Below are 25,692 nucleotides of genomic sequence, written 5' to 3'. Positions count from 1 at the left end.
ATCATATGGCTTACCAAACTCTTCGAACAAGCCGTTTACGTCATGGCAAAAACATGCCTTGTCCTTTGTAGAATAATATTTGTCAAATTTCTTGTGACGATTCCTGTGACAAGAAATTTTGACCTCCTTGCTCAGCATGTTGTGTTCTTTCAAGCGTGATGCCAGCAATTCGGATTTCTCCTTCGATAAGTCGAGATCTCGCACCAAATCATTAAATTCGGATTGTGTAAATAGTTTTGGGTTTCTTTCCAATTCCACCTCGAAGTCTTCCTCGCATTCCTCCTTGAATTCCTCCTCACTTTTTGTAACGGTCGATTCAACAGAGGGCGCTCGTTTCCGCTTTGGATAAACAGGATACGGGACCGAACTTGAATGTGGAACAGGTTTTGTCATAGAAGCCACTTGTGGATACTCAACTGTTTTGTGACGTCCTTGTTGCTTAACTTTTGTCAAGCAGAAATAACAATCCGTTGCATGACAAAATGGTCGACGCCATATGGTGGGCATGTCAAAGGACAAATAGCGACTAACAGATAACAAATAAGTGAGTTAGTAAGTAAGACATTAACACTTATCAAAAATAGATGAAGTAAGATAATGTAGATCAGGAAAGAACAAAGCACTAACATGCTGTACATAAATTGTTTATATGAAAGTTATTCAAAAAATCAATTTACCTTGCGGCTGACATCCACCTAGCCAAGCACGTTTTGCACGAACTACATAATACTTTTGGAATCCACGGTTCGTCAAAGTCTCCAGGATCAATTTTAAAATAAAGCCTGTATGCAGTTTGCAACGAAGCAGTGAAATTGACCGATTTTGTAAATATATAGTTGCCACACGCGTAACAAAACTTTTGAGGATCATTTTTACACTTGAATTCACGTTTTGTCGTATACATCGTTAAGCAATGTTAAAGAAAGAAAGCTGTCAAATTGAGTTGGTTGCGTTAGGTTCTCGCCGAGCGGTCTCACAAACACTAGCGTAAATTATATTGTTGAAAATATCCCATTTAATTTTGCGTGACAGCTGGTAGTGTTAGTGAAATGCACCGTATGCGTACACGTCCGCAGAAAGGCTTACTGGAAGTGGTGCATGAACCTAGGAGCGGGACAACGGCCAATCTTGGAACATTCAATTTCCATGATTTTACAAAAAATTTCATAACTTCGACAATTTCCAACCGATTTCATCAATTAAAGGCTCATTTTCTCCAGTTTTAATGGACTTTAAGAATAAATTATGGAATGATTTTTTGAATCTTTTTATCCCATTAAAAATGTTGATTAAAACAAGATTTTTTTGGAAAATTCGCAGGAAAAATAAAAAAAATGCTGTAAATTTTTAAATGACTTCAAAATTGAATTTTTAATCAAGACATAATATTCGATAGCAAATTTATTTAGTTTCATTTTCATAAAAAAAGATTTAAAATTGGTGCACTAGTTCCAAAGATATTGACATTTTAGTAATCGTACTTTTGTCCAAAATTCAAAAAATCAAAATTTTTGTATATCTCAAAAATGGCTCTACTTTAATTTTTTCTGACCACGGCATTGAATTCAGCGTAGGATTTTGCATTTTGCACACTTTCTATGTTGTTTTGTAAACTAGTGTAATTTGTACATAATTTTAAACTTTGACTTTTTTATTTATCTTGAGCCTAATCAAATCAAACTTGGAGAAATCTTCAAGTATTGGTACGAAAATAAATATTCAATACTGCGTACATTTCAGATAAATTAACTTTGCAAAAGTTTCAAAGCTTATTAACTGCTAAATGAAAAAAATTGATGAGAACTTCCAAGGATCTCTAGGAATAATTTCAAGGGAATTCAGAGCAGAATATCAAAAAATGAAGTTTTTTAAAGTGAAATCTGAGGAATCCCTTCAAAATAGCGCTAGATTTCAGCAAAAACGTAAGGAGAGTTTCAAAGTAGCAGGACTGAAAGTAAATTTACAGGAGTATTCTCTGGAACATTCCCAGACAATTTCAAAGAGAATTCAAATAAACTTCTTCTTCGCATTTGAAGCTTATTGCTTATCGCATATTTAGCTTATTACGTGCTATCAACTTAGTGTTCTAGATGCACTTCAACAGTTGTTAATTGAGAGCTTTCGATGCTTGTACCATTTTTCGCATTAGTATAGTTGTGTGGCAAGTACAGTCATACTTTATGCCCAGGAAAGTCGTGAAATTTTCTAACCTGAAGAATTCCTAGACCGGACTGGGAATTGAACCCAGCCACCTCCAGCACCAAAAGGATTTGTGAGAACTGAAAGTGAATTCTAAAGAGGACTCCAAAGAACTTGTATAGAAGGAGAATCCAATGGGAATTCAGAAAAGAATTCAATGAGGATTTTGAGGATAGTTTCAGAGGTACCTACTCTTAAAGGGACAAGCCTACACACTTAGAAATAACTAATTTTACACGTGACGGAACCCGTTTTCGACATAAAGAATGAGACGTAAACAAACATGTTATGTAATATTAAGTGCCCCAAGACTTAAAAGGTCGTTGCTCGACGAAAAGTACGTTTGATTGAGCTATATTTCGCGTATTTTATGACTCAAATTTATGTCAAAATTGACGCTCGTATATGTCACGCTCAGAGCACCTAAATTTACATGATTTTTTCTAAGTGTGTACCTTGAAGACTAAAAAAAACTATATATAGGATTTTGACGTAGGATTACGTCTTTCGGCAACATATTGGGGGGTGAATTTCAAAAAACCTAAATCGACCGCGTTACGAAAAGTGAACAGGTTTTGACCACTGATAACTCTGTCATTAGCGAAATAGGAAATTTTTCTACAAATCTGCTAAAATGAACACTTTATCAATTTTCAATAAGTCACTATTGAAAATTACACAAATGCCAACTGTTGCAATGGCGATCAAAATTATCACCGATTGTCTGCAAAAGCGCTTTCCCTGACACAGATTTCAATATCGAATTCCATCCAGTCTCACCGAACGGTGCCTATACAATCACCGTGTGCGGTGGTCTCTAGTCGGTCGCAGTGCTTTCGGCGCGTGGCGTTGAAAATTGTCCTACAGTACACAACGAAAGGCTGCCCGCAAGCAGTGAGCTGCAGCCCACACGAGCATCCATTCACCGAAGAAGGAGGAAGAAGCCGCACCGCTACTGATCGGATTCAGTTGCTCGTAGTGAGCCGCTGTGGGCCATCGATGCCAACCGCGTTACGCTCGTTCCAAACAACATACAGCTCGCCAGCCTCATCCGTGTTGAACACCCTAATATCTCAGCATAACTCAACCATCACAACAAAACTGGTTTTATTTTTCAGGATTACCATAAATTATTGTTGTTCAAGAGTTAATTTTCATTGAACGTTCGCCCGCCTTGCTGCCAGCCACATCAACCCCAAAGCTCTTTGATAATTTACCCAGCATTCAAACGTTTGTGGTTAAATACGTAACAGTATTGAAGTGGTACATATACATTTTCGCATTGACGGAATACCCCATGACCTTGTCAATTAACCAGAAACACTTCGAATTAAGATAAGGTTTTCTCCAGGACGCAAGTAAAAAGCAACCAAATTTTAAATTTATATTATTGATCGCGAATATATCACGATTGGAAAATTTTTGCAAGATATCCAATAAATTTTCGCTTTTTGTTCTATTGAAGGAATCAAAATTTCCGTCCGTTTTGTACACGAAAATGCGTAATTTTGTCATCAGAAAATGAGGTGTTTCCGTGATGGAAAAAAGTGGTTTCCCTAACACATTCGCCGAATATTGATACCGAGCACGTAATCCTACGTTAAATCTGCGGTCGTGTCTTGGATACAACCTCTTTTTTCTCGGAAAGTAAATGCCATATTTCAAATAGGTTTTTACATCTTTATTGTTCTTACATTCGTCTTCGATAATCATTATATTATATGTTTCCTGGTGGTGTTTGTTCCCCAGGATGCCACTCCCAGGGGCATTCCACGGTGACCACGCTGGCACGAGCAGAAATTATCTGAAATCAAAAATTTCAAAGAGGTTGCAAACAATCAGTCAATTCAGGCGGCGATCGGTGGATTTAAATAAAAAAATTGCGGCCTTTCACAGTTAAAAATCTTAAAAATAAACTGGTAAAAAACTGTAATTAGCTCTAGAAAATCGGATTTTAATTATATGCTAAAACTGAACGATCAAGGCCTTACATAAACAGTTCTAATCAATGCATAAAAACAACTTAAATGAATCGGATGTATTGAATTTGAGTTATCACGGACACCGACTTTGAAAAGTGCTATAAAGAAAAAGAGGAGGATTAGTAATTTCTAACTACTAATCCTTCTCTCTTTCTTTATGCAGGTACTCGACAAAGACACCCACATTCATCAGGATTTGGAAATGACTTCTCGAGATAATCGCGTTTATAGTTATATTCCCGGTATCATCGACTTGGTACTCTTCAAAGTCGCATAACTTCTTGAAGTCGCATAACTTGTAATTTTGAGAAAATAATCATAAATATATACACTTTCGATTTATGCAATAAAATAACGAGTTTTTTAATAGTTGAAGATGCTAATTTCAAATAACAGACTAAAGTGGTAATTTTTATACGATAGATGAAGAGATGAAAGTATCGAGTTGATAGTTCCGTTAGAGTACGGCAGTGTGAAAATTGCATATAGAGAGTAGAAAGCGAGCAAGGACAACTCTCTATATAATTAATTTTGCAATCTAAACAATGAATATCGACTCCGCAAAGCTACAGCAAATGAGCCTGGAAAAATAAACGCATTATAAAAAACCCTCTATGTACAATTTTCACACTGCCGTACTCTAATGGAACCATCAACTATTACCTTTTTAGTCTGTTATTTGAAATAAGCAGCTTCAACTAAGTAAATCGTTGACTTCACGCAGAAGTAATATAAAACATATAGTCAGAGTTTTTTCAGCTTTGCAGGTAGACAAGACCCCATAGGAGTATTCCATATAAGTTTTGAGGAAAGGTTCAAAGACATTTGCAATGAAGTTGTGGGGTAAATTTCAAAGGAATACTGTGGGGAGTTTCAAAGTAGTTTCTGTAATCATCTTTAGAGAACTCAAAGAATAGTTTCTAGGAAATTCTGCTGACCATTGCAAGAAATTCACGGAACAGCTCCACGAGAATCTTGGGGGGGAATATAATAAGAATTCCGTAGAATATTCCATTGCCATTTTAGGATACTACTTAGTGAATACTATGGAGAGATATTTTCAGGAGAATTCTTTGGGGAATTCCTAGATAGTAAAGCGATAATTGTTATGCATTTTTTTTTAGAATTGCAGGGTGAATCAAAGAGTGTTCTATAGAGAATGTCTAGAATGAATATTATGGAGCAAATTGTAAGGGAATACTTAAGACGAACTCTGAAATTTTGTAGTTAATTCTAAGAAAAACTACAAGGGACAGCCCTCTGGGGTTATACTACGTGGTCTGATATAATAAATCTTATTTTTTTACTACAGCATTAGCTTGTGTTTTGTGTAGGAATAGGAATTTGAGCGGGGTTCTCTCTGTTTATACAATTTAGTATGACGCGCTTGACATACATGGCCCACAGCTACTCACGAAGAGCTACTGATTCCGATCAATAGCGGTGCGGCTTCTTCCTCCTTCTATGGATGCTCATGTGGACTGCAGCTCGCTGCTTGCAGGCAGCCTTTCGTGGTGTACTGGAGAAAACCACCACTCACCACGCGGTGATTGAATAAGCACCGTTCGGTGAGACCGGCTGGAATTCAACTTTGAAATCTGTGTTAGGGAAATCGCTTTTTGCAGGCAATGGGTGATAATTTTTATTATCATATCAACAGCTGCACATTCGTGCAATTTCCAATAGTGACATTGTGAAAAATTATGAAGTCTTAATTTGAGACCACTTTCATGCCGCGACCGACTTTGATTTTTGAAATTGCACCCCCAATGTTGCCGTAAAGTACATGGTATGTTAGATTTAAACATATCTAGATAGAGCTGGAATTTGGCGTAACAGCTTTTGTAAACAATGACTTCACTCGATGATTTTTATAAATTCAAGGTACGCCCACGCAAATCAACATTACCGTCGGGTAGGGGAAGTCTTACCATACCTGATGGTGATGTTGATTTGCGTGGGCGAGCTTTGACTTCCAAGACATCATCGAATAAAGTCATTATTTACAAAAGCTGTTACGCCCTAATTCCAGCTCTATCTTGCTTTGAGAACTGACATCCGATTGATGACCTTGTCAAATGTCCAAAAAATGCTCTTTTAAAAATTTATGGTGGTCCTGAAAAGGACCGTTTGTCGTGATGGTTGAGTAATGCTGAGCTATTAGGGTGTTAAACATTGATGAGGCTGGTGAGCTGTATGTTGTTTGGAATGAGGGTGACGCGCCTGGCATATATGGCCCACAGCGACTAACGCAGAGCTACTGATTCCAAACTAAAATCCGCTCCTGGCAGTTTTCGATCAAATTTCTGGGCAGGAATTTCATACCTCGTTCGACCGGAAGAGTGCCCCGGATGAATGTAAAATCGAAAAGAAATTGAAATTCCCCAAAAAGTTCCTTGTCTGGCAATCAATCTGCAGTTGTGGGATTGAAAGCGAAACTGGGACCATGAACCAGCAAATTTACCAGGAGGAGTGCCTACGGAGTGCCTGTCTTTTCTGGAGCAGCATGAGGTGGATTGCCTATTCTGGCCGGACTTGGCAAGCTGTCACTACTCAAATTCCACCAAAGAATAGTACAGCGAAAATGGCGTCACAGTGGTTCCCAAGGAGATGAATCCGGCCAATACTCTCCGAAACTAAGACCAATTGAGGAATACTGGTCAATTGTGAAGCACATACTGAAGAAAAGGGACGGAACTGCAATTGGCCCGAAAGAGTTCAAACGGCAATGCAATTTGGCAGCCAAACACTTAAAATGGGAACAGGGCTCGTGTAAAAGATGGTGGGCCTTGTAGAAAGAAAAGTTTGAAAAATAGCCTATGGTAAGAAGAAAGACTGAAACAATGGTCTCACAATAAGCATAATACTTACAAATGTATAGCTGCTACATTGAACCATGAAAAATGAAACGCATTTTAAACCCCGAACAAGATTTTCGTGTCCGGATTTTTTCGCTTTCCCAAGTCGACCTAATCACTCATTCAGCCTTGTTCGGCCCAGTAGAATGGATAGCGACTCCTGTTGTAGAAGAATTATGCTTTTTTTTCAGTAATTCAAAAATAAGATCTTGGTATCTATATCATTTAATATTTTAAAACGCTATCTCGACGTTTCATTCCTCATTTCGGAAATAGAAAAATGAATGTCAACCTAAATGCCCCTAATTTAGGCCCATACAAAAAATTCAGCAATTTAATAAATTTTCAATAGCGACCAAAATATCCATTAGTACCGTCCCAATGACGCGTTCATCTAGATACAATTGATAAATAGCAGATTTTTAGCGATGAGCCCAATCTTAGATCCATAGGCCAACATTAGATCCATTTCCCCTAGTTCTAAGAATTAGGCAATGTCTTAGCTTACCAAGTAAATGCGGAGCACCTTCATGGCGTTATCAATTTTATCTAGATGGACGCTTCATTGAGACGGTAATAATGGATATTTTTGGTCGCTTTTTAAAATTTAGTCGATAACTGAATTTATGTATGGGCCCAAATTAAGGGCATTTAGGCCGACATTACATCCATTTCCTCTACATCAAAAAATAATATCATAACAAAGCATGCCGAATACCATTTTAAAAACAAATGCTGATATTTGCATATCAAACTAATATCTAAAATTGAGTACTTTGTTATTAATTTGATAACGTAATTGCTTAATTTGCTATTGAAACCATATTCCAGGCATAAATTTCAGTTGTTATTTCTTGATATTTTACCTCTTATACCGTGCTAATGCTTATATTTTTTTAAAATCAATATCATAATTTTGTATGACTGAGACGTTCTGAGATATATCTACCGGGGTTCCGACGAGTTGTTCAGATGGCTTTATGAGATGAGAAATTCAGAGAACTTTCAAGTAGCGGTTCATAGAACTTCCGAGGAGAAGATCAGAGAACTTTCAGCGAGAAGATCAAAGAGGATAAGTTCAGAGATATTCCAAGTTCTGAACACATCCGACAAAAAATTCAGAGAACTTCCGATGAGAACTTCACAGAACTCCAAAGAGAAATTCAGAGAACTTCCAAAGAGGAGTACAGAGAACCTCCGACGAGAAATGCAGAGAACTACTGGCGATAAACTCTGAGAACTAACTACTACAAATTTACAGTACTTCCGACGAGATGATCATAGTACGTCCGAGGAGAAGTTCATCCAGAAGAGCAGCATAATCCGTCCCGAATAGCCAACAAGTTTCTTGGCAAACATGTATCATGAAATAGGGTATGAGCTTGAGCTTGAGTTTGAGCTTGATTGACCGCCCACGGTTGCTACTCTGTTATTGCCAGATCAGCTGTAATTACACAGAGATCCAATAGACGATGCTTGGGACTAGCAATCATCCTCAATGTGTAAAACAGGTGATCTTAAATTAGGCAATACCAGCGCCGGCCGCGTCCGAACACAGGTCAAGAAAGGAATGAGAAGGATTGTGTTGACATGACACTCGCTTTGATGGAAGCCGAGAACACCTCTGCACTTCCACGAGGAATCACTGGGATGTTGGATAAGAGGGTTGGGTTTGCAGCAGGGTTCGTTTTGGTAAACGATAAGCTGAATTGATGTCCTAACGATCATATAACGCGAAGGAGCTTGGGACTAAACCCACGGTCTTCTGCTCAGTAAGCAAAAACGTTTGCCACTAGGCAGACGAGCACCTTTTTAATCACCGAGTTGCTGTTATTACCATGATGCGAAAAAGTCCGATCCTTTCAATAACTTGCTGCTTCCTCCGGAATGCAGCCGACAGTTCAGGAATTTGATGAAGATGATGGAAAATAATGCACCCGCGGAAGAACGTTCCGATTGGAACATAAGCCATAACAAAATGTCTGGGAGCTGCGGTCGAAGCAGCTGCAGCGAATCGGATTCCGCAAACATAAACAGAAAAATGACATTTGATGTAGCATTGCTCATGTATATGTGTGTGTGAGAGCGGTGAGAGCAGATCTTGGTTTGGCTGCGTTCTTTTCGAAAATCCGAGATTTTCTCTAATATACCGAAATCGGCTTATTAAAATTAAGGATAATACGGCATGGTGCTTAGCAAAATCAAGGATAATTTGAGATTGGCGTATTATCCAAGTCCAGGCAATAGAAACAAAAATTTCAATGATACAGATATAGATCATAAAAGGTTTTCAAAATATCGAACTTTGTTACAGGCCATACAATTTTCTTAATTTTTTGGTCTTGAGATCTCGAATTTTAAAGTCCTAGCAAAAATCTTAAAAAATCATCCCAGAATCTTATATTTTGTTATAGGGAGCGAGATTTGAAGGCCTAGGCGCATCTCTGAACCTTTCGATGGTAGCAGTTCTCCGTAACGCCAAGGTCTGAAGTGAAGCCAGGCGGTGGACCTCAGAATTTCTATCCTTGGTAGTTTGAGGTGATGAGAATTTGCGCCACTCTCCCAGATTGGTTACCCGATTAAGGGATAGGGTGGATCTCCTGTTGATAAGCGGCTACAGTGACCTTATCATGATGTTGCATTTTGTATTTGTTTTGTCAACATGCTCCCTGAAAATCAGCTTGCTGTCGAGTGTTAGTCCGAGGTAGACTACCTCTTTTGGAAAATTCACCACGGAACAAGTCTCGGAGATTTAGAGTGCGAAAAGATGATGACCTGAGTCTTTGCCGCTTTTATACAGATCTTCCAGCTGTTGACATATTCAGACAGGACGTCCAGTCCTCTCTGAAGTTTGGCGTTCAGAGCTCCGATCACCCTACCCTTGTAGACGATGGATGTGTCATCTGCGAACAGAGACAACGATCCACTATCAGGGAGAGTCGGCATATCGGAGGTGAACAGGTTGAATAGAATAGGGTCAAGGATACTTCCTTGTGGAACCCCAGCACCGATGTTGAATGCAACCGATAAAATGACTTTCAGAGGTACTCGGAACGTCCTGTCCGATAAATAATTTTGGATGATCTTCACAAGGAAAATTGGCAGAAGTTTTCGAAACATACTTGTTCCGTCGGAGAATGTTTGTCACTCGAGTCAGCTGGTGGACGGTAGACCGACCTTTCCGGAAGCCAAATTGTTCCTCGAGTAACAAGTTGAGATCTTCGGCTGATGTTCGTAGCTAATGATACACTGCCCTTTCGAACAGCTTGGATAACCCTGAGAGAAGGTTGATGGGTCGGTAACTTGAAGGTTTCCGAATGGGGATGACTATAGCCTACTTCCAGCACGAGGGGGAAGTAGCCAAGTCGGAGGCACCGATTGCCAGATGGTTGTAGAATCTGGAACTCAAGTGCTTGAGCTCCAGATTCAGGATGTTGTCAAAACCTGGGGCCTTCACGTTTTTGGAAGTTTTGATGTAAGCCAACAGTTCGTCAGCCGTGATCTCGGATTCCTCGGGAAAGATGTTAGGAACCTGGTGGAGAGTTGTTACATTTTCAGCAACCTCAGCTTCGCGAGGGCTAGTGATGTTTTGTTCAAGATTGTGTTATCAGGTCCGTCGGGAAAATTCAGTGGAACAAATGGTGGAATAGGCCTCGGTTTAGTTTTGAGGACTTTTGTTAGTTTCCAAAAGGGTTTTGCACAATCTGGGAGGGAACGGATGTTATTGGTAATATTCTCATTTCTGAGTTCCACCATTTTGGCTTTGATAAGTTTGGTTAGACGGTTGGAATGGGTCTTCAAGGTAGGCATTCCAGTTCTCTTGTACTGCCTACGCATGGCGCTACAGAGTCTGATTAGGCACTTAGTATTCTGATCAAGGTTCAGAGAATTACTCACCCGTCTGGAAGCTGGCACGTATTGTTCGCGGGCTCGGGATACCGTCTCCACGTCGGCGCACAGAGATCTATCGATTTCATCAGTCGTCTCAAGTAGGGCGCCGAAACCGATGGCTTCGTCGACGGCTTGTTGGAATCGATCCCAGCTTACCCGATGGTAATTCCGACGGGAAGCATGAAATCGATTAACGGAGGTGCCCACCTCGGCCACCACCGGAAAGTGGTTCGAGTGTGGGGGTGTCCAGAATGGTACTGGGCCTCTTGCAGGTCGTCGTTGAGGATGGTACTTTAGTCACTAAAGTCACTACTATTATATTACATACCCACTACCAGCCCTGATAGCGAAAAATTTCAAGTAAGGAGACGGGCCTGAAATTGAACTCCTGACCATCTGCTCAGTAAGCAGAAACGGTAACCACTAAGCCACCGAGCCCGTCTATTATTATATAACATATAGTATGCTGTTATTATTAGTGCTCAATCAATCCAGTGAAATATGCGGTAGACGACAACCTCTGCTTGTTCCGAGTCCACCCCTATTTCGAAATCTGCACACATCCGATCAAACTCCGACGAACTTAATCGCTTTAAACCGCTGACCTTTCGATTCTCTGAAGCCATTAATTTTCGAGACACCATCCAACTCCAACCGTTCCATCGAAACATCGCCGGAATTTCGGGTGGGTATTGCATTTCCCAACGCCGCAACGCCGCATTTCCCGGGAAGTCCACTGAACGCAAAGAAATTGGATCCTAATTGCGCTTTCTTTCGCGGGCGTCGTCCCAGTTGTTACACAATTGCATCCAACAGCATACACACACGAGTCTTTCCGTCTGAATTGTGTTTTGTTTCCATACCGTGACTCTATGCAAACATAATTTCCTCGCAATGCTGATGGAGCAACTGCCTCCACCCACCCACGCTCTCGCTCTCTGGGTATCTCTCTCTCTCTCTCTCTCTCTCACTCAACAACGGTCCATCCGTTCCAAACGTTCGCCGATGACACAGTGTCGGAACTCGCGGGTTCTCTGTTCCACGTCCAAAAAAAACCTGTATGTGTTGTCAGTTCGGTTTTGTGAGTCGAGTCATGAAGGAAGAGGACACCCGGTTCGGCACATCGCACTATTAGAAGGTGATTATGTTTTACGCCGCAAACCACAGAGGAGTTTTGTTTACCTGACGAAGACACCCAGCTCCCAGTGTCCCGAAGCAGGGGACAATAAAGACCGACGAGAAGAAAACGGTTGTCCCACCAAAGACCGGTGTTCGGAGTGATTTATATGCTTTTTCCCGCCTATTGTTTATATTAGTTTTGCCCGAGGAGTGCCATGATTCAGTGAAAGTTTTCGACTTCTTGGAACGTCCTTTTAGCGTCGATTTTGTGTTTCCGCAAAATTTAATCTCAAAGTGAAACCCGTCGTGGAAGAGTGCTGCTACTGAGTTGGAAAGTTAAATTTTACAACGTTCTGAGCATGAAGTGATAAAGTTTGTTACCGAAGCGGGTGGCCCCAGGAGGCTCTTTGGCAAGGAGCTAGCTTAAGCGTAACCGAGTGTAGTTGAAGAGTGATTTCGGGAGAAAATCGGAACAGCGAAGGCGAAAAAGGGAAAATTCAACTTGCTCTCCCTCCCTGCTGGGAAAAGCTAAGGTGCGGAACAACGGATCCGAGTTGCAGTAGATCGCACATGCGGTCGTCTAGCCACACCTCGACACTATGATGGACTGGGGGATTCGGCGTAAGTTTGATATACTTCTTTTGTTTAGCTGTTGTTACGTTGGGAAAATTTAGTGTCATGAGTACCCCTACTCCAGTTCAGAAAAGAACTGCTGCAGCCAACATTTAATCGCCATCGTAACAATTGTATGCGTGCCAATATCGTAAACAAACGGTTTCTTCTTAGCAAAATTATATGCGTTATTTTGGCTACGTTCAACTGGGTTCATGGTTCGCTGCGAGTGAAAGGAATGTGTACTACGGTGTTGGTGCCGTGGGTGGTTCGAAATTCTGGGTAATGCTGAACCCTGTGACTGTTTATACTTCAATTTGTAGACTCCGGTGGAAGTTGTATCATCAGTGGTATGTAGTAATAGCAAATTGAACGGGAACTTCATCGTATTTTTTTGTGATAGAAGGAGCTTGGTGGTCTTTTGGTGACCGATTTTGCTTACTGAGAAGAAAATCATAGGTTCAATCTGAACCTCCCTCAAATTATCGAATAAATAAAAGTAAATTGGTACGCACAAAAAGACCTGTAATTCGTGATTCAATAAGTTTAAAATATCCATTAATGGTTGCTTTACAGTACTTTTATTAAAACTTCATAGTTACAGCATTTGATGGTTACATTTCTTCAGTTCGAACGAACTCTCGAACCTTCCTCTTGATAGAGCCCATCAGCGCCGGCACAGTGGAAACGGACACGGAATCAGCGCATTTCTTCAATTTTGCCCGCATTTGCTGGATGTCCTTGACTGCCCCACCGCTTCGTCGCAGTCGCTGCTTTGAAATTGCCCAGTATTTTTCGATCGGTCGAAATTCTGGACAATTCGGAGGCTTCATTTGCTTTTGGACAAAATCGATCTTGTTGGCAGCATATCACTCCAGAACCACCTTGGAGTAGTGGTACCTAGCCAAATCGGTTCAAAAGATGACTTTGCCCCTATGATTGCGGATGAACGGTAACACACGCTTTTTCAGGCATTCTTCGATGTAAACTTGGAATGTCATCGTCGAGGATGTGACGAATGGTTCCGTTTTCAGGCCACAACTGCAAATCGCGTGCCACATCATGGCCTTCTTCGCGAACTTGTCTGCAAACACGAACTTAAATCTTCTCGGCACATCCCCACGTCCAGTCGCGATGTAAAATTATTGACCGGGAAGCTGCTTAAAATTGAGTTTGACGTATGTTTCGCCATCGATCAAAGTGCAGCCCGTGTGTTTCGTCAAAACACGGTCGTACAAGAGCCTTGGACGTTTTTTGGCCACGGAATTCTGTTTCATGTGCCGGTTCGGATGTTTACTGGCTTTGTACGACTTGTATCCTTCCCTGGCAAGGATGTTCCGCACCGTTTGAAAGTTGGCGTTGTACCTTCTGGTCACATCTCGGATCGATAGACCGGGATTGGCTTTAACGCACCTCAACAACTTGCTGCGCAGCTGACGATCCTTGGCTTCAGTTTTTCGTAGGTCCACTGATTTCTTTCCACACTCAGGAATTCCTTGTAGGTTTTGAGCACTTGACAAACTATTGTTTTAAGCATCTTCAGCACTTTAGCCAGCTTGGAACCGGACCACTCCGGAATTTCCAGGTGTTATTTAGTGCACAATATGATTTCTCCTTTCGAGTTCAATTTGACGTTTTTTTTTCTGAACGCGATAGATCAAACTTGCACCAGTTGTTCTCTATAGAAGTGTTAACAAACCATTGTCAAAGATTTTCGATTCCCAACACTAGAGGCGTGCTAGCGGCATGCGAGGGGCTACCAATTTACAATAAGTCAGCCTTTAATTTTCTTACCATACTGGATTTTTTTTTATGGTGTTTCTATACATTTTGGGGGGTTATATATTTTTTGATTATATGATTAAAATTTTTTAAATTAATAAATACCGAAAAATAGCTCTAGAGTGGTCGATTAAAGAGCTAGACAGTATTCCGAAAAGTTGCCCAAAACAATTTTTCTACAATAATGAAACCGTCCATAACTTCAAATATAATAATTTGTTCCAGCAACTTTGCTCATGTCATGTCTAGGTCTTCATTCGACCATGCTTCAGACAATTCTAAGCTTTTTATTAGGGTGTCACGAAACCAATTTTTTAAATCTATTTTTTGCTTGTTTTACGGTTTGTTAAAAAGAAGTGTGAGGAAGACTTCTAGAACTAGTTACAGCCTCCATTATTGAAGAAGATAGCATGTTGTTATATTCAGACGTTTCTGAGTAACACGTAATTTTCGAATCATTTTTTGGTTATTTCTAAAGCTTATTTACTATATTTGAAAAAAAGGTATTCTCTCAGTTTTAACCTTAAATGGTGTGTTGCCTTTAAGATGCCGTATCAAGGATAAACTTTTCTATCCAACTTTTTGCGATATTAAAATTCAAAGATTGCATGCTGTTTAGTTCAATCAACCATAACTTTTGATTGTTAGATTATACCCAAATACTTAAATCTGCAAAAATGTTCGCCATAATTTTCCCTACAAGTTTTCCCAAAATCATTATCTTGAATAAAAAAAGTTGCAATTATTTTTTTTTTGTTAAGGACACCCTAATTGAAAGCAGAACAATAGTACCAAGCATGGTCAAATGAAATAGATAAATGGGGACCTAAGCAAAGTTGCTTGAAATATTTTTTTTTCTGCAACATTGCTGAAGAATGTAACCACGGATAACTTAAATGAAAAAAAAAATGGTTCTTGATTTAAATTGTATGACGGCCACCCTTATCATCATTTTTCATATAAGGAAGGCCAATTAAATTAGAGGGTTGCAACTATTTGAAAAAAAGCCTGGAAATCCTGGAACTATCAGGGAATAAGGCCATCAATCAGGGAATTCTCAAACTGTTAGTTCTATTGAGTTGTTGAATTCTATTTTTTAGTTTGTTGAATAATTCTAGTTTTGAGTCCCGGAGTCTTGAATTTACATGATTGAGCACTTTAAATCAAAATGTTAAAAAAAGTTCTAATATATTCCAAAAAAATAATTTCTCCGCTCCTGAAGTCTGAGCCCCAGATTTAATAAACAAATGTTAAGCCTAGGCATGTGAATGTTTTTATAGATATATAATTAAATCTCTGAAATGCATGTCTTAGTCCTTCATCAAATTGTTGTAGGTTTCAGAATATTTTTTTTTGTTTTCACTACCAGAAATGTGTTCTCAGCAACTTTTGACTATCTAAATTTAAAATCAAGCTTCCTTAAGTATTTAAAAAGATTAGGAAAAGTGATGTTGTAAAAATGTGCAAATTGAAAAAAAAAAAATATGATAACATCTTGTTTGAAACTGTTTTTTTTAGAGCTAATTTAGCGTTTGACCCAACTCTTACTAGACATAGAATTAAGTGATTTTTTTGTTTTTACAAACAATGAACAATGACTTATCGGCTCGGTAAAGCTAATGTGCTTGAGCCTTCCGAATAAACGAACTAGATAAAAAGAGTGTAAATTTATGAAATCTTATGAAAGCTCGTAGCTGCTCGTTCTATCGCTTGTCTGTTTTGGCCCACTTGATCACCCCAAAGTTGTAGGTCAACAGGGGCACGGCAAACGACCTCAGAACACGATTGATTGGATACAAGAGCTTTTCCTGCAGCTCCTTCTTGATCGTTGTATAGAGAATCCGTTATGATGGCACACCATATAAATGTTTGATGTTTAGTTTCGAGTAGAATTAAAAGTAAATTTTAATGAAAACTGTTAGGCATTTATGAGGAGCACAACACCTGTGAACTACAGGGGAAAATTCTAAAGGCATTCTGAGGCTAATTTTATAAAGTTTGCGGGGAAAACGAATCCGGAGCATAAGTCCTTGGACATTTTTGAAAATACTAAAAGGAGGATTACAATTAACTCTGAGAATAACTCCAAGACATCTTCAAAGGAATTCGGAAAATAAATTCAGAATAGTTTGATACACAAATTATAAGAAGAAATCTAAGAAAGGAGACTTTAAAGGTGAGTAGAATTCCAAGGAAAGGAGTGAGATTCAAAAAGAAATCTGAAATGAATTCAATAAATTTTCGGAGAATCTCTCCAAAGGGTTTCTTATTGCGGAGAATTTGTAGGTTATTCCGAAGAAAACTAAAAGAAAATTGAATGCGTAGGATATTTTCATCGGAATTTTGAGGAATATTTCAATGGAAATCTTCGTTGAATATGGAATGGACTATTCTGAGGCCTTCAAAACTTCTTGAAAGTTCCTAAAATTTTCCTGAAACTAATGAAACTGCCTTGAAGTTATTTTGTAATTTGAGAAACTAACCTGATGCTCACAATACTTCTCATCAAATTCTTAAACTTCCCTGAAGTTTATTGCACTTCTTATAGTTTTCTCAATTTTTTTTAACGATCATGGATCTCCTCTAATAGTCTAAAAATTTGCTAAAGTTCTCTAAACTTCTTTAAAATTTATGTGACTTCTCTAATGTTATCGGAACTGAGGTTCTCTGTTCTTTTCTGAGATTCTTGTCTAAAGCTTTTGCAGTTCTCATGAAGCTTATTGCACTGCGCTGAATTTAATTGAACCCCATGATATGACAACCTTAAAATACTCTCACGTTTGTTTATCACGTTTCAGAAATTCTCTCTGACCTTTGAAGTTTCCGGAAATTCCATGAGCTTCTCGAAACTTCTTTAAAGTTTCTAAAACTTCCTTGAAATTATTTGAACTGCCCATTGATTCTCTGAGCTGTCTTGATATTCTCGAAGCTTCCCTATAGCTCTCAATTCTATTGAAGATCTCGGTTCTGCTAGGAAATAAATAAAATTCCCGTGAATACCTTTAAATTTCCCTAAATTCTCTGGACTTCTGTGAAGTTCCTGAAATACTTCTGAAATTTTCATTAATTCTCTGAAGGTCTCTGTACTTCCTTGAAATTCTCGGAACATATTAAGGGTACTCGATTTCTTTTCAGCACATCATTTAACTATCCTGATTTTTTTTTTTATAAATTTACGATTATAGATCTTTAAACTACTCCAAAAGTCTGCATTAAAGTTACTGCAACTGCTCTTAAGATCTGAAATTCCCCAAAGATCTCTATTTCTAGCTGTTCTGAGGTGCTTAGCACTTCTTGAAAATTTACGCAATACTCCTCAAGTTTTCTATATTTCTCAAGTTCGCTTGACACCTGTGAAGTTCTCTAAAATTCTAGGAACTTCGTAAAAGTTACTGCACATTTTCGGATACTAAAAGAACCGCTTTGAGGTTCTTAAAGCTTCCAGTAAATTCCCCATATTTTCAGCGTGTTAACTTCCCTTATGTTCCCGCTTCACTGAAATTATCTCTGCATTTCCTTTCATTCCTCAGAACTTCTCTAAAGTTTCTTCAATTCTTGTGAATGAAATGGGACTGCAATGAAGATTTATAATTTTTCATAAAGTTAATTACAAACATAAAATAAATCATTTATTTTTTTCCATAATTCTGGCACTATGAACATTTTCAATATCTTGAACTTGCACACGGAATACGAAACTTCAAGACATTGAATATTTTTAGATCTTGGACTTACTCAATTTTAGTAAGTTTTTTTTTTAACTTTATTTAAGTGAGAAATTAAGTAAGTGTTAAACTTCAACATTCAATTGATTTGATTGTAAAGCTGTTTCTTTAAAACTGAATGTCGTGTCTTTAAAACGTTTGGGTTAATTCTTGTTGTTATCGTATACATAAAAACCACTTTCTTACCGCATTTAAAAAATAGCGCATTTAAAAAATAGCTTAATTCACGCTAAAAAAGTTGAAAATAGTGACTAATTACAAAAAAAAAGTGACTGTAGTGACTTGGCCTTAAAAAAGGAGACTTTTTAATGACTATTTTACACAAAATGACGAGAGCTTTTTGCAATCTCAAATCATGTGTCGATAAAAACTGCTTTTGAATTTTTCGAAAATACATCAAAGTCAATAATAGGGGGGGGGGTCTGTTCATAAACTACGTAGATCGATTTTTAAAGGTTTTAAACCTCCCCCTCCCTCCGCGTAGGCAGTCGTCCATACAATTTTTTGGAAATTTGTATGGACCGTAGACATTTGTCAACCTCCCCTCCTAAAGAATCTACGTATTCTATGAACAGCCCCTAATGACCTATTCAATCCGAGGCCATTCGGCTAGGTGACCTTCCATGACTATGTTGCTTTGTAAATTTTAGCGCATTAAAATCATAAAAGGACTCATGAATAAAAAAAAGTTGATACTTAATAGGGTAGAGAACTACATCGGCCTAATCTCCCATGTTGGGTCTATCAAGCAGAAAACATCGACTAAATCCAATATTTCAGAGTTAAAAAGTCAATTATGTGCGCTTGGTACGATACTTTAGTTCGAAAGCTACCGAACGCAGTCAATGAGAACGCATGATATGAATGTTGGCACCCATGTTTGGCGTAGCTAGAAAATTTATCTGGAGGGGGCCGAAGGGGGGCCTGCTGCATTTTTTTAATTTTGCAAAACTATGGTTTATTAAAAACTCACTCAAATTGCGTCCAAGCAACTTATTTTTGGGTACATTTTTTTTCTGTGACCAATAATATGACATTGAGGTTTACTATTATTTTAATGGTGAAACAATAAATTTGATTATATTTATTCTATAACAACGATTGGAGCCTCGATTGGGAGAGCCTTAGACGCTTACTGATTTTGAACAAGCAATGATCGTTTGTTCATGTTTTTTGTAATAAAATCACAGTCAGGATCTTGTAAATGTTAGCATCTCAAACTTAAGAAAATTCTCAGGGTTAGATAATTTCATGAATCTCAGACATAGGAACCAAAATTAAACTCTTAGAGTTTGAATTTTATAATTTTATAAAAAATCTGGCGGTTTCAAGGTAAAGTGCACACAGAATAAATTTAATACGTTTAGGACGTAGGAAAATGTTCAATATGTACAATTTTTTGACGTAGGACTATGTCTGTGATTTCTATATGGGGGTATACTTCGTGAAAACTGAAAATGGAACATGTAACGAAATTATGAAAGATTTTGAACGTTAATAACTCAGCTGCCCCTGGACCAATTTCAAACAAAATATCACCAATCGATCAGAAATATTTCTACGCAATACTTCCCAAAGTTGATTTTCAACAAGAAACTATTGAAAAAATGAGGAATGTCAAGTATTGTTCAAAAGCGTCGAAATAACTAACAAATCCACCAATTACGTTCATGCATATGCTGCAGATGCACAATTCTTAACATTGTTAATGTTCGAATAGAAATAGTTTTGTGTTCCCAAACCCATATGTTTTCAAAAATTTTAACTAATAAAAAAGTATATCTCTGATACAGATTGTAAGCATAAATTCTTCGAATACAAATGTTAATAAAAGTTAACGAACTTAGATCATTTTAAGACTAAGATAAAATTGCAATATCCTTCCTGGACAGTCATTTCATCAAAATTCTAACACATTAATATAAAAAACAAAAAAATTTAATACTAATAGTATGTTTCACCTAATCAAGAGTTAAAAAAAAACTCCACAAAATAAATAAGCTTTCTTAAAAAATAATGGACGAAATTTTGTTCAAAATAAATTTAATGGGCTTAAAAAAATTTTCGATATCATAGGCTTAGACAAGTTTTGAATCTCCTGGTCTTCAAAATTCGTAATTCAAGGTCTTAGGAAACTTACCTAGATTCTGAGACTCACAATATTTCTCGAAAAAAAAAATGTAAATAAAATAAAATAAAATAAACTGAAGCGAAGATCCCTGAAGTTCTTAGAAGTTGATTGAACTATTTTTAGAAAAATTCCCTGAACATTTTCAAAATTCCTTACACTTATATGAAGTTTTACGCAGCTCCTCAAAATGCTACGAAATTCGAAAATCTTCTACAAAGTTTGCTGTTGAATCTCCACAACTATTCCAAGTCCATGAGGCTAAAAAACTGAAATTATGTAGAGTTTCCCGTACAATAATGAGCTTCCCTTAAATAAAATAAGATTTCTTTAACTTCTACGAAGCTCCTCAAATTTAAATGAATTCTCTACACCTACGCAGTTTTCAGAACTTTTTCAAGTTCCTTTTTTCTACGAATTTTTCTGAAGGTCTATGAATTTCCCAGAATTTCTACCAAGTTTACTGAATTTCTACGATCTTCCCTGAACTTCTATTTGAAGTTTTACGAATTTTCCACAAGTTAAAGAAAAAAATCCTGGGCTCCTGGATAATTTGTAGAGCCTGAAGAAGTCTTATTGCCATCGATTTGATATATTGTTATATTGTAAAATTGTTTCTTCTAGTCCAGAACATAACAAAAGTAATCGACATAAAGGACTTTAAAAAATCTTTGTTGGTGGTGCAATTTTATCACTGTTAAATAGTAGCATTGAACTTAACAAGCTTCACAAAATACCGGTGAGTCAAAAACAAACACCAAAACTTCTGGAGGGGGCCTGGCCCCCCTCGCACCCTCATTAGTTACGCCAATGCACCCATAATTCTCAAAAACAAAAAAGCGCTCCGACTGAATCCAAATTTTATCTTTATCCGATAGGCCGATGTGAATTCAATGGCGTTCGAATGGCGTTTCAATGCATTAGGCCAAATTTACAATCCGTAAGCCGAGTTTGGGATCAAGAAGTAGTGTTAGATTTTTAACAATATCTCATAAATTTGATTTTGTTTATCAAATCTCACGTACGAAAAGGTAAATCAATCTAGAAGTCATCTGAAGTGAAAACATTCCATTTTGTGAAAAAAAAAATCCACACGAAAAATAGAGGCAAGGGCGGGTTGTGCTTCGTAGGCCCAAAATTAGATCTGAGCCCTATCTATAAAATAACGGAATATAGCAATAATTTCACACTTCAGTTTTTGCTGAATTTGAAAAAATCGGGACTAAATTCGCCGGGTCCCTGATACTAAGTTGCATGCAACTCGCAGAAGGTCGAGTCTGAAATTATGTGTTTTACTATTCGGCCTGAATTTTTATATTTATTAATCAGTCAACCTTGAAAACTCAGGAAATTTTGGTTTAGCTTCAGCCACCTCTACGCAGACAGGAAACTCCTAAAATTAATAGAAACAGGGTAAAACTATTTTTCTTCTAAATTTCCGTTTGGGTCCACAGTGCTTTGATCCAAATTTCAGTTAAAAATTAAGTGTGGTACCTAATATTTTTTTCCCGAACGAATCATTTTTTTTAAGTTTAGCACATTTTGTTTAGTTACGATAGTTTTCAAGATGGTCGTGGAAGAGCAATTTTCTTTTTGTCCTTTTGCCTTTTTCCTCTGTTCGGGACCTAAAACCACTGCGACCAGTAATTTGATTTATTGTAGTATAACCCGTGTCCCTAGTTTAGTGCACGTCGTATTACTCCATCACTATTGAGAAATGATAAAGTATTCGATTTTTTACAGTTGTCATTCTTGCATTGATCGCAAGGATCCGACTCTAATTGAAAGGTTCCGCTATTTATACCCTTCAGAGTGTTGAAACACCCTCCAAAGGCGTACCCCTCTGTCAGTCATAATTAGATTCGTTAGCAACAAAATTAAGGAATGACACCGATAATGACCATGCATCAGAACCATAGTCTTAACCACATCAAACTAGGGAACAACGAATAGAAGATTAGGAATCACATAGATGAAGACTAACTAACTAATTTTTTCCTTGTTTCAAGGTCATCCTCGGTGGGCAAAGCTGAGTCTTGTCACTATCAACAAGGCATAAAAAGTAACGAGGACTAAGATGGGTTCTTTGGATTACTTAAAAATCCTGTTCCTCTAGTTTGAAGTAGTCAGGACTAGGAATCGGTGGACCCGGAACGTACCACGAAAAGGTGATCTACCCACGTTACGGTCCTATTGCTTACGAGTCTTCAGTTTGACTGGGGCAACCTGTTCTTGATGGTTTTACTAAAGCCTTTGGTCCGTTTCCCTCTAATTTTCGGAAAGTAGCAATTAATTTAAACGGAAAGTAGCAATTAATTTGAATTTGTAATTGTAATTAAACGGGTAGCTGTAAAAAAAGATGACGAAAATAGCCACCCTGATTTTTTTCGATGGACCCAACCTTCAATTCCATCGGTAGCCATTGGATCCTTTTCCCTTTTTTCAACCTAATAAAATAGCGATATTTTCGGTATCCGAACAAAGAGCTTGATTCATCAAAATTCTTCACCTGGATCACTTACTGACACAGGGAAACAGCAGCGCTATTCAGTTCGCAGTGTGTCCTCAAATCAAATGTTCGAACCATTGCTACCAAATCGTTTCCCATAAATTTCCTATTCGACATGATTTTTCAATTTACCAACAGTTGCCCACCGCTGAGAGTTTAGCCTTAAACGCCCATTTGTCGGTGTGGGATAATGCGTTCGTCCACTATCGAAGCACTATACGCATTCCATTATTCTGATTTCCGTCGTGTCCCACTGCACGAATTTGCCCTTCCTCATAAACTTAATGCTCCGTAAGTTATTGCACCACCGAGAAGAGGGGAGCATATTTCAACCACAATGACGAGGCAATAAAAATAAGGAAGAAAATGTCACCGCGCTGACGGTTCTAACATTGTCGCCCGTCGTCGTCTATGTCGTCGTACACATTCCAGCTCACGGTTGGTGACTATCACGTGCTACCGCCCTAATATTTATATACTATCTACTACCGATCCCGCACCCGAGTGGTGGTGCGATGGGACGGATGGTGGTTTATTGACTTTCAACCTGTCAGTCAGTCTGGTCTAGTCTGACGCAGTCATTCAGCCGGTGGTTGATACCATGCAGGTCGCAGAAGTGAAGCAGGTTAAACTGGATCATGGTCTCTACCGGCGCTCGGCAGCAAGGGGATGACGGCCAGTCAGACAGTGATGGATTCCCGCTTCGATAGACTATCTTCAATGGAATTTTCAACTTGTGCGAGTCTTCGGACACTTATCAGTTTTCAATTGTGTTTGCCGCCGTCTTGTTGTGGCCATGGCATTTGTCACCGATATGTTGAGTATGTGATAAACATGCACCTGGTGACACAGATATTCTAGAGTGGAGCATTCTTTCCCTATCGTCGTTGAGTGCTGCACATTTGTCTGTGCCAAATTCTAGCTATTATCCTCGACAAAAGTTCAACTTTATGGAAGCAAGGAAAAGCATACAAAGAATTAGGTCATATGTCTCCCGGAAAGGGTTGAGATTAACTGGATGTGACGGATGCATCCTAGCAGGTTTCCAGGGATCTCGCCCAAAAGTTTTCCAGAGAAAGCGACGACAAATGGTTTTCGTTCTTCGTAAAGACAGGAAGCCCCCCTCACTTGTAGAAATCAAATACCGACGACGATAAAGCGAGCTATTGTTGACTTTTTCCGAGGAATTTTCCAATTCAAATCTGACACTATGGCGTCACACAATACGTGTGGAAACCGATGTGCTTAGTTATGCTGCCGCTGTCGTCAATTTTAGCCTGGAAAAAATTCCACTTCGATAAAATGTCAATTTTTAACTGTTACCCAGCATTATCCTACTTAATTGGGTAAAATCCAAGTTCCTATTTCAGCCATCAACCTGAATCAGGAAAAAAGGCTACATAAATTTATTAAACGAACGCAAATACACATTCACGGTTTTTGTGCAAAGAAAAACATAATAATGGAAGTGCAAACAAGGCGTGAGGAGCACATGGATGAGAGTTGGAATGGGAAAAGTCCCCGTTTTCCCAAGGATACGCAGCTTATACTCGTTTCGTCGGTTTGCTTTTTGCTAAAAGCGCCGGCTGTTGTTGTTGTTGTAGGAATGCAAAGCTTTGTAGTAGGTACCGTCAACCGGGGGCAAATTGAGCACGATTTTCAGTAATATGTGAATATTTTTCTTTGATCGTAGTTATTTTTTTTTTAGAACCAGTATTATCAAAACCTAATTGATTGATTTTTTTTATCTAGTTCATTTATTTGGAAGGCTCAATCGCGTTAGCTTTACGGAGCCGACAATTCATTGTTCATTGTTTTTAACAAAATTCATTTATTTCTATGTCTAGTAGGAGTTCTCCGGAATACTGGCGACTTACCTGAGGTTAGAGGGGTACATTGTCGAATAGAGGATCAGGAGAGTTTGACCGGGTATGGTGACCAGTGGGCGACGATGAGACTCATCGAGACGAAGGAACAAGACATGCAAAAACTAATAAAGCGAGGCAAAAGACAAGGGTATTAAATTCATACAGGGCTGGTAGCGAGTCACTTTTTAGTGACTTGGCCACTTTTTTTCAAGTCAGTCACTAAAAAGTCTCATTTTTTAAGGCCATGTCACTACAGTCACTTTTTCTTGTAATATGTTTAATAGTCTTTCTCTATCTGCAGGGTGTCTACTCATTTTTCTAAATAAAATTACCTAAATTTATCCGTTAAAATTCCATGCTTTTTAATAAAAAACCTATTTTTTTAAATGCGTTAAAAATATATATATTTTTTTGTAGATCAAAAACAACAGCAATAATCCCAATCGTTTTTAGGACATGGCAATCAGTTTTAAAGAAACGGTTTTACAATCAAATCAATTAAATGTTGAAGTTCATCACTTAAGGGAAGTTTACCGACCCAAAAATGAAAATAAATATTTTCGGTACGTTTTTTTTTCTAAAAATATTGGGAAAAATTATCAAAACTCAAAGAAAAGCTATTTCTTTCCTAGATTTTTTGTCAAAAAATACATGTAAAAATATTTTTTCTATCCATCATGAAAAAAAAAAATGTGCTCTCAGCAATACCGAAAAGTCGATGTTTTGTGATTTTTTGAGTCCAACTTTACGCCATGATAATTTATAAAAAAATGTTTTTACACGTGAATTTTCTTTGAAAAATTAGAAAAAATGAGATTTTTTGACGTAGGACTACGTCTGTGATTTCTATATGAGGGTACACTTTGTGAAAACCAGAAATGAAACATGTAACACAATTATGAAAGATTTTAAACATTAATAACTCAGGTGCCCCTGGACCAATTTCAATAATTTTATCACCAATCGATCAGAAATATTTCTACGCATCTGCAGCATCATCCGATTGATGATTTTCAACC

The 25,692-nt window shown here is 38.1% G+C and overlaps 1 protein-coding gene across 7 annotated transcripts in view; it reads left to right on the top strand.

Moving 5' to 3' along the window:
* cno (canoe) overlaps positions 1–25,692 on the top strand; it is a 360,255-nt gene that overhangs the window by 166,628 nt on the left and 167,935 nt on the right. Inside the window, exon 1 of one of the 7 annotated variants that reach the window (XM_065222202.1) lies at positions 12,008–12,670. The exons of the other annotated variants lie outside the window; for them this stretch is intronic. Within the exon in view, the coding sequence (XP_065078274.1) occupies positions 12,649–12,670 (22 nt within the window). The 5' untranslated portion in view covers positions 12,008–12,648. Of the gene's footprint in view, positions 1–12,007; positions 12,671–25,692 lie in introns of those variants that run through there. 7 annotated transcript variants of the gene reach the window in all.

The sequence above is a fragment of the Ochlerotatus camptorhynchus genome, unplaced genomic scaffold (genome assembly GCF_037179485.1).
Source record: "Ochlerotatus camptorhynchus isolate MF236.1 unplaced genomic scaffold, CSIRO-AGI_Acam_v1.1 ptg000159l, whole genome shotgun sequence".
NCBI lineage: Eukaryota > Metazoa > Arthropoda > Insecta > Diptera > Culicidae > Ochlerotatus > Ochlerotatus camptorhynchus.
Note: the sequence above shows the minus strand (reverse complement) of the source record. Positions and strands in the feature narration are given on the sequence as shown.